The sequence below is a fragment of the Argentina silus genome (assembly GCF_951799395.1).
Source record: "Argentina silus genome assembly, chromosome: 19".
NCBI lineage: Eukaryota > Metazoa > Chordata > Actinopteri > Argentiniformes > Argentinidae > Argentina > Argentina silus.
The window spans coordinates 11,437,153-11,447,152 of NC_139673.1; the positions used below are offsets into that span (position 1 = coordinate 11,437,153).

The 10,000-nt window shown below is 49.8% G+C and overlaps 1 protein-coding gene across 1 annotated transcript in view; it reads right to left on the reverse strand.

Annotated features, from left to right (window-relative positions):
* spon1a (spondin 1a) overlaps positions 1–10,000 on the reverse strand; it is a gene marked incomplete at both ends in the record, with an annotated part of 62,594 nt that overhangs the window by 48,539 nt on the left and 4,055 nt on the right. The window contains 2 exons of the mRNA XM_083690744.1: positions 580–653; positions 6,177–6,310. Of these exons, the coding sequence (XP_083546870.1) occupies positions 580–653; positions 6,177–6,310 (208 nt within the window). The remainder of the gene's footprint in view (positions 1–579; positions 654–6,176; positions 6,311–10,000) is intronic.

Below are 10,000 nucleotides of genomic sequence, written 5' to 3' on the forward strand. Positions count from 1 at the left end.
GAGGATAGGGTTTATTTGTTTGTGTGGCTTATCGACTATGGTTTGACGGCAGAGAAACGGGGAGCACAGGGAGCTGCACGTATTTGCTCGTCAGATGAAGCTACAGTACTGGATGAGTTGGAGAGAATGCTTTGTTTGTATGACATCACTGGGTTTGGAGGCGCAGATAAAGCCGGTGAAAGCATGATCGGCATGGGAGGAGAAGATGAAAAGGGAAGACATGCTTCTGATATTGCCTGGTTATTTACATGATGCTGTGGTTAGGAGATGGACAGGGGGAGGAGAAGGAGGGAGGGGGGCAGGGGGGGGGGGGGGGGGGGGCAGGGAGAGCCGTTCTTTTGATCAGTTGCTCCGAGTGCGGCATCCAATGTCACGCACAGCTAGGGGGGCCCCCATTCATTTAACCCCATTCACATGCAAACCTAACGCAGCGGAGATGATGTCCCGGCCTCGAAACGACAAAATGGAGAGACAGCGGGAGAGGAATATACAAGCAGAGAGAGAGATTGAGATCCGGCAAGAGAAATGGGAGAGATTGATGAAAGAGAGAGAGGAATCGTATCAGGCATGGAGGCCTACCTTTCTCACACATCCTCTTGGTGAGAGAGCCTTCATCCTGGAAGTAGATGATCCTCTTCTGCACGATGCTTGCCCTGCGAGGAGGGGAGGGTCGGGGGGGTGGGAGGTAAAGCGAAAGAGAGAGCGAGAGTGGGGAATTAGAGAGACGGAGGGAGAAAGCAGAAGAAGATTGGGAAGAGAGGCGGAGAGATGAGAGGGACGGAGGGAGGAAGCAGAAGACGAGTGGGAAGAGATGAGGAGCGAAGTCGAAGGGAAATAGAGAGGGAGAAAAGATAAGAGAGGGAGATGTGGGAGACAAGAGGAAGGAGGAAGAGGCTCATTTCAGTTTCATTTCAGTTTCAGGAGTTTTGGGAGTGTGAGGCCAGGAGGAGTGTCAAGGGGGTAAGTGAACAGCACCCGTGGGGGGGGGGGGGGGGGGGGGTTGTGGGAGTGTCGCAGGTGTTGGGTTATTCATAAGCATGTTTCTGAGCTTTCAGTGGAGGCTAAGAGCAGCTATCAGAGCACACTGGGGGATATAGAAATCAGCCACTTTCTTTCACAGCGAGGGGATTCTGGAGCTCCTAAAGACTTTTACTTAGCAGCAGAGGGCTACAGCTGTAAAGGAACGCTATAAACAAAGAAAGAAAGAAAGAAAGATTTCAACAGACATTTAAAAAAAGTAATTTCTCAGGGTCCCTTCGGTGGGTAGTGCTTATTGAGTTCCTATAGCACTCAACAAGCCTCTGTTTCGATAAACAGTATAGAGAGAACACACACACACACACACACACTTCTTCCTGAACGCAAGCTGTGCAGTCTGCACTCAGCCTGCTCTCAGCCTGCTCTCCAGGGAGAAACGAGAGGCGAGAGGTATGCAGTGTGCCAGAGATAAGACTGATTGACAGGCCAACAGGAACATTTCCCAGAGTGAAAGCCCGGGCGGGGAGCCTCTCCAGATAGAGCTGTCTGGGGGGGACCGCCGAGTGCTGGGGGGGCACAGGTCTGAGACGGGCCTTGACATGTAAATCAGTCACAAACAAACCCATTCAGGGGCCAGAAGCCTTCCGAAAACAAATGCTTTCGGGAGGCCAAAAAGCCCTCACGAACAAATGTCTTTCAGAGCCTGTGCACACTACACAGTCATGGCGACCAAAACCACCCACCGCAGGCGGGTTTCCATGGCGATGTTGTGGAGCGGTGGAGGGGGTTCTGGATGAGGCTCTGGTCCTGGTGGGTCCAGTCCAGCTGGAGCGTTTACATGTGTTCTGGGGCAGGAGGCCACACTGAGCTGAGCCCACCAGCCCCGCTGGCCCCTCTCATAGCCAGAGAGAGAGAGAGAGGGGAGGGGGGGTCCAGAGGTATTCAGGATAAGAGACTAGAAGAGGAGAGGAAGAAACAATCTTGATCCCCCCTCCCCCCCTCCAACCTCTCATTACAGGAGAGTACCCGCTAGGTGGTACCCGCTAGGTGGTACCCGCTAGGTGAGCTGCTTTACATCACTACATTAACTCAGCTCTGATGAGATTCAAAGCCATTCTCCAGGCGAACCCCCTACCTGTCTGTCTCTGCCTGCCTGCCCTGCCTGCCTGCCTGCCTGCCTGCCTGCCTGCCTGCCTGCCTGCCTGCCTACCTGCCTGCCTGCCTGCCTGCTGTCAGGGGCATTATGTTTGATGATCTAAGGGAAGGGCAGAGGAGGGATGGGCCATACAGTATCTCTACAGATACCATGAGTGACAGCTATGCGCTCCGATTAGCATAACACAGGTCTCGCGGTTCTATGGGTCTCTCTCTATCTCTCTCTCGTTGAGTAAATGTAAGAGAGTGAGAGAGACAGAGAGGGGGGGAGGGAGGTAGGGAGAGAGAGAGAGACAGAGAGAGGGAGAGAGAGAGAGAGAGAGAGAGAGAGAGAAAGAAAGAGAACTGTAGAGCCTCCCAGGAAGAAATGAGAAATAATCGTCGCAAATCTTCCATTTCACGGGGAGAGGAATGGGCATGACAGGTCATATCCGGAGCAGTGAAAGTAAGGAAACAGGGTGGAGGTGGTGGTGGGGGGGGTGATGATGAGGAGAGAGGGCTGGAGGGAGGGCACGCCTGTCAGAGAGGTGTAGACCAGAGGTATAGAGGTGAGGGGCCTCCCCCTGCCCTGGGCCTGCTCCTTAACGCACCGCCAGCACATCTCTAATTGTTCACGCTTTAATTCAATCTCACCCCAATTTCACATATCTCCCTGAGCGAGCGCTGCACACACTGCCTCACTGCCTGCCCACTTTCCAGGGCTGGCCAGGCAATCAGGCACAGTAATGCTTATTTAACATCCAATTTAAATTCTATCAATGAGACGCTATTAAGGTCAGACTCACTTTCCTGACTCCACACGGCCGATCCTAATCGCCTCAAAAACGGTCCGGTTGGTCTGTGTGTGTGTGTGTACGTGTGTGTGTGTGTACGTGTGTACGTGTGTGTGTGTACGTGTGTGTGTGTGTGTGTGTGTGTGTGTGTGTGTGTGTGTGTGTGTGTGTGTACGTGTGTACGTGTGTACGTGTGTGTGTGTGTGTACGTGTGTACGTGTGTGTGTGTGGGTGTGTGTGTGTGTGTACCCACGTCTCCATGTTCTAAATGAGAGCGAGACAGCACAATAAAGGAGATCCTTCGGGACACATACTGTAGAGAACATCTATCAGAGGACACATACTGTACCCTATCCATCAAAGACACAGGTTGATTGAACCCCTGAAAGTAATCCTAATCATCTGACACGCCATAACAGTATGTTTCCTCTGAGCTCCTTCCTCTCCAAACAGGCTTATTTAATCCCATCTGTCGCTGTGCTCGCTGGAGATGATGAACAGCCTTGTGTGTTTGCTGTGTTCAGCTGATCACTAAGACGGTGGTCTTGCTTCGACTGCCAATCAGGAACAGATAGTACTTGTTACGAAGCACACGAAGACAGGCATATTAAATGGGATGTTCAGAGCAGAGGAAATGATACATGTTGTAAACAAAATAGAACAAAGGTAATAAGACATCTCGGAGAGGACCGATGAATTAGATTTAGACGTCGGTCTGTCATGTTCCTCAGAGCTCCGTCCAAGTGTCCCTGTCTGACCCTAACATCATGGGTGAGCCTTGGCCAACCTTCAGCCAACCAAACCACCACGCTCACTCTTTCCATCCACCAGCAGACATCAGCTAGCCCTCAATTATAGCTCACCATGAGGGAGGAGCAGCCTCTCTGACCACACGCCTCTCCATGGGGAACATTCTACAAGGACATCCATACACTTAAACCGAGGTATAGAGTAATACTCCTACAGTACATCCAGTGGAGGCTGGTGGAGGTAGAATCCTGGTGGAGGATGGGCTCATTGTAATGCATGGAACGGAATGAGGAGTGGTATCAAAGTCGTGTGTTTCTGTTCCATACGTTACGATGAGCTTGTTCCTCCGATTTCTACCTCCACCAGCCTCCCGTGATATATACGTACATCTGTTGCGCACGCACGCACACATGCACACGCACACATACACACACACCCACATACCCACACACCCACCCACACACACACATACATACACACACACACATACACACAGTACTCAAACACACACACATATACACAGTACTCAAACACACACACAGTACTCAGACACAGAAAAGAGACACACACAAGAGTCAGAGTCAGACAAACACACAGCCCATAACTGTATGGCCTGAGGTTGATCTCGGAGCTAACCAAGTTATTTGACAGGCAGACAGACAGGCTGACAGACAGGCGGACAGGCTGACAGGCAGACAGGCAGACGGACTGCCTGTCACAGTTCCTCCCTGGGCTGTGTTGAAATTAAAAACAAACAGTCCCCTCCTCGTATCAATAATGAAACTCTCCTCTCTGTCTTCCATGTGACAAATACTATTATCAACCATTTGAGATTCAACACGGAGTGTTTGTTTGTGTGTGTGTGTGGGTGTGTGTGTGTGTGTGTGTGTGTGTGTGTGTGTGTGTGCCAGCGCATGCTCTACTGGCTCTCTCTCTCTGAATAGTAATTCCTCATTTGCAGTTTTGGGGGTGTACCTGTGCCGCTCCACTGACAAGACTGTTATAGGAGTTGCTTTGCCTTGTAGCACAGAGTCTCACAGAGGGCTCAGAGCACACAGGGGACACAACCACAGTACATGCCAATTAACAATATCACCCTCTAATTCAACTTTCCTCTTCACCAGAGACCTCCCCACTGTGAACTTCTTCTCCTCTCCTCTTCCTCTCCTCCTCCCCGGCTCTCCTTCCTCGAGAGTCAAACCTCCCTCCTTCACTGGCTATACCTTAGCACACACACACACACACACACACTATACCCCCCCCCCCCACACACACACACACACACACACACACACCTCCTTTGCGAGCAGGCTCACTCTCCCCACCTCACACACAATCAACTTTGGTCTATTTTCCTGATCCTAATCCATCTTCCCCTCTGTTCTCTGCTGATCATCCCCCTCCATCTCTCTCCCTCTCCCTCTCCCTCTCCCTCTCTCTTTCCCTCTCCCTCTCCCTCTCTCTTTCCCTCTCTCTCTCCCTCTCCCTCTCCCTCTCCCTCTCTCTTTCCCTCTCCCTCTCCCTCTCCCTCTCTCTTTCCCTCTCCCTCTCCCTCTCTCTTTCCCGTGTCTCTGTGGATTTCTGAGTGCTAAAAGCTGAAGGAGGCGAGGGGGAGACGTGCCGTGCGGATGCCTGATTGGTACGGGGCGGTGGGAGTCACATGACCCGACATCAGGGAGGGCGAGAGACAGAAAAAAGAAAACATGAGAAGGAGAGAGAGAGCAGTAATAGAGGAGAGAGAGAGAGAGAAGAAAGAATAGAGAGGGTTTGTTTGAGATGTGGGTTGACGAAGAGAGAGAGAGAGAGAGAGAAAAGGGCAAGCAACAAAAAAAAGGGGAGTTCAGAGACGGAGACGGAGGAAAGAAAAGTCTCATCAGTCACTCTGAGAGGCACATAATAACGCACATTAATAAGAAATGCCTTTTTCGACGGCCTTACATAGATAACGACGCCGCGGCGAAAGATTTAAACCGGCGCAATGAGAAAGTGACAGGCCAACTCAACTCTTTAATAATGCAGCGATCAGAAAGGCATGGAGAGCGCAACCCCATTGTTTCTCCCTCCTCTGTCCTACACTCTGAAACTCTACCCCGGTACATCGCCTCAGCGCAACGGGAACCTGCTATGATCCAACCGGCTGTGAATCGATATGCGACTACCCCAAAACGCATATGACAGGGGAATTGATTAGTGTCAGGAACCCACGGCAACGATACTCCTGTGATTATGAATTCTATATGCAACATCCATTCTGTATGTATGAAACGAGATATTCTGTGAGTGAAACCGAGGCTGATGGGGGGAGGGGATTTGATGGAGTGGAGTAATATGAGGCGTGTGAGAGACATATCAATCTACAGTGAACATGCCGAGGGGGTAAACAATCTGAAAGGTGTACACCGAATTACATATCAACAAGGGAAAATGATTGACAACACTGGAGCAAGGTTTGCCATATTGATATTGTCCATTACTCCTTAGGACAAGACTCTGTTGTTGCAATGAGCCCCAGGTACGTACTTCAGGGTGATACAGCCGGAGCCACTAGGGGGCGCTGTCCAGAACACCTGGATCCTGGTGCGTCTGCGAGGGGTACTCTCCGTCACCGCAGGGGGGCAGTTGGTCATGAACTGGGTGTCCTCCTCGTCGATGATCTGTAGCACACACACACACACACACACACACACACACACACATACACACATACGCACACATACACACACACACAGGGGAGACAAGACACCGATTAGACAAGAATTTGAAAAGAATTTGAGGGCGAACAAGGTCTCTTCTAAAATAAATGTCTGTTACTCATTGTCATAGGAGTCCCTTTCTCAGTGTGAGTACAAGTACAAGTGCATTCAATTATCGTTAACTGTCATTAGCAGGCTTAATTAGAACTTTTCAGTGTGACATTATGTAATTCATTTGCAACAGCTGTTCATTTCAAAGTCATACAGTAAAACACATTGAAATTCCCGAGATTGTTCATATAACCACAGCACATTCACAAAATGAATTCAAACACTTTTAAGCTCTTAAGGGCAATATATACTAGCAGTGTAGAACCAAAACCATCTGCTGCCAGGTTCTCCCTGGCTGGCATGCATTGCATATTGTATTGTATTTTATTGTACACATAACTCTGGCTTCCAGTAGCAAACTGACAGGTTTACAGCTGGACCGCAAGTATTTCATAGTAATATTTTCATGGTAGTCTAACACAAACACACATTAACACTCTCTCTTTCTCCCTCCCCCTGTCTCTGTCTCTGTCCCATCCCTCTTGCGCACGTGCATGACACACACACACACACACACACACACACACCCCACCCCCCACCCACCCACCTGATCGATGGAGCATTTCACAGACACATAAAATATAGGGCCAAGATCCTGAGCCAATGAATGCAGCGAGGAGGGGAGCGGCCATTTTTCAGCTGGAGGAGCTTTGGACGGACTATGGATGTGGGATGGTGGTGGTGGTGGTGGTGGTGGAGGGAGAGTAGGTATTGCCGCCACTGGCAGGGTCTGGACCTAGCCAGATGGAGTGGACTACCATATCCAAGGGGCCATGTGTGTGTACAAAGCTTTCATTAGGACAGAGGCGCGTGGCACTCCTGACAAGACCCAGAGGACCGGGTTAAGATGACCTGACCTCAGAGGGGAGAGAGCAGCATCTGGAGAGTCTGACTCATATTTGGTAGCTGTGTCTGTTTCTTTTCTTTTTGCGTAACCTCCTTGACTGGGTTTTCTTCTCTTTTCCTGTGTCTTTTGCATTCAATTGAGTGATTCCTTGTCGAATCCAGATTCGACTATCTATGTAAATTGATACAGTTCTGGGACACATATCTTTCACACGCTTGTGACTGTGGCTGTCTTGACAATATCTCAGGTCACATGCTGTGATTCCATAGGACTCCTCGGTCCAGAGACCAGGGTTCTTTTTGACAGGAAGTGACATTAGGGCGTTAAACACTCAGAACTCCATCACTCCATAAAGCTGTCAGCAGAGAATTCCTTCTGTCACACCATGTTATGAATGAGTTTACTTTGGAGCACGCTGAAGTGTGTGTGTGTGTGTGTGTGTGTGTGTGTGTGTGTGTGTGTGTGTGTATGTGTGTATGTGTGTATGTGTGTGTGTGTGTGTGTGTGTGTGTGTGTGTGTGTGTGTGTGTGTGTGTGTGTGTGTGTGTGTGTGTGTGTGTGTGTGTGTGTGTGTGCGTGCGTGCGTGCGTGCGTGCGTGCATGTGTGTGTGTGTCTAACCCTCAAAATCCCATCCAGAAGACATAAACCCTAATTTTGGGTTCCCATGGTTTCTGACAGGAGTCCCAGGGGTGTGAATTGAGCTGACTGGACTTGGACACATGTTGGAGCCAGTAACACCCTTCGGTAATGCATTAAACACCATCTGTGAAAAGCAGAAGCCATTTTGCTTTAAATGGCCTAAGACCCAATTGCCCGTGTGCGTGCGTTTGTGTGTGTGTGTGTGTGTGTGTGTGTGCGCCTGTGTTTGTGTGCATGTGTGTGTGTGTGTGTGTGTGTGTGTGTGCCTGTGTTTGTGTGCATGTGTGTGTGTGTGTGTGTGTGTGTGTGTGAGTGAGTGAAACAGACACTTTGCGTGAGAGAAAGTGTGAGACACCAGGAGAAAGAAAGAGTTTGTGTGACTCGTGTGTGTCGAGGGGAGTTTGTGTGAGTGTGTGTACGCTTGCAACAGCTGCTCAAGCTCAAACAATGAAATTGTACATAAATCCAGCCAATCTGATGGGGGGGGGGGGGATAAAGGGAAAGTGATTACACATGTTGGACACTGGACAGAGATCTATGGCCTAAACAAAACCCATTTCTGTCAGCCGTTCCTTTGGGAGCCATGAAGCATGGTCCCATTCACACACAACTATGTGGTTCTGCCTCACAGGACAACTGCTATATCAGATTCTACACTGATTCGATGTTCCACTGCTATTCACACAAGATACACACTTCTATCTGCCTTCTCGCTCCACTGAAATCCCTTCTCTTGTTTTGTCTTCTCACCCCCACTGAGAGGTGATGTGTAGTCCAAATTCACTTGTATCGTTGGCCTTGCACATACACACAGACACACAGACACACACACTCAGAGACACACAAACACACACTGACACACACACTCAGACACACACATACACACACACACACACTAGCTGACCTCCCCAGAGAGCTCAATAAAAAGCGCTTTTCAAGGAGTCGGGAGCTGTCCAGAGACGGCTGAGACAGAGCACACTTGCAGATTTCAAATGAGCTGTACGTCAAATAAACCCTGTTCTTGTTCCTGCTCCTTTCCTCTCCCTTTCTCTGTAGGCTGGAGGAGAGCCCACCCAGAGCCCTTTCAGGCAGCAGTAAAGCACTGACGGATGGTGACTCTGTGTGTGTGTGTGTGTGTGTGTGTGTGTGTGTGTGTGTGTGTGTGTGTGTGTGTGTGTGTGTGTGTGTGTGTGTGTGTGTGTGAGAGATGTTGTGAGATGTTGTGTGCAGGTGGTGGGATGTCTCTTTAGACGGAGGATCATCTGCACAACACCGAAAGTGAGTGCGGACATCCAGGGGGCTAAGGCTCCTCTAATCTGGCCCTCTGAACCCTGCTCATGAGCCATGAGCCGGGAGATATATTGTAAGCCTACTGGAGTGTGTGTGTGTGTGTGTGTGTGTGTGTGTGTGCGTGCACGTGCGTGTGTGCATACGTAGCCTATGTGCACCGAACGTCCACACGAAATCATAAGACATAAATACAAACACTACAATGTTCATCACAATCACTCAATCAGTCCTTGCGCTTGTCAAGGCCTCTCCAGAAGAGACCTTACTATCCAACACAAACACTCTGGCTTTCTAGAGTGTGCCATTTCCCGCCGGCGTTCCACAGTTTTTCAGTGCTGTCAGTCAGTGTGTGAAGCTGAGTGATTGGGCCTGACTGGATGATGCAGCGTTTCCCTTTCCCAACCCCTGACATTTGCCTTGCTCCGTCACGCCACGCTGCCCCGCACTGAAGCCATCTCGGGGAGAGGAATCTCAAGGCTGGTACTAAACAACAGCATGAAATCAATGGCAGGGACAAATAAAACTGAGAAAACAGAAAAACCGTACAGCAGGAAAAGAGGGAGGGTAATGAGATGTGAGGTAAGAGAAAGAAAAGAAAGAATCTCTCTCCTTCCTTTCCTCCGTCTTGGGAGGATTTGTGTTCTGGATCGTTGTGAGTGTCACGGCAGGGTCGTAACCGTGAGAAACCGAAGTGAAGTGCTGCGGTGTAAACCCTGTCCTCGTATCGAGCCCCAGAAGCAGTAAAACACAGGGTTTTATGTGG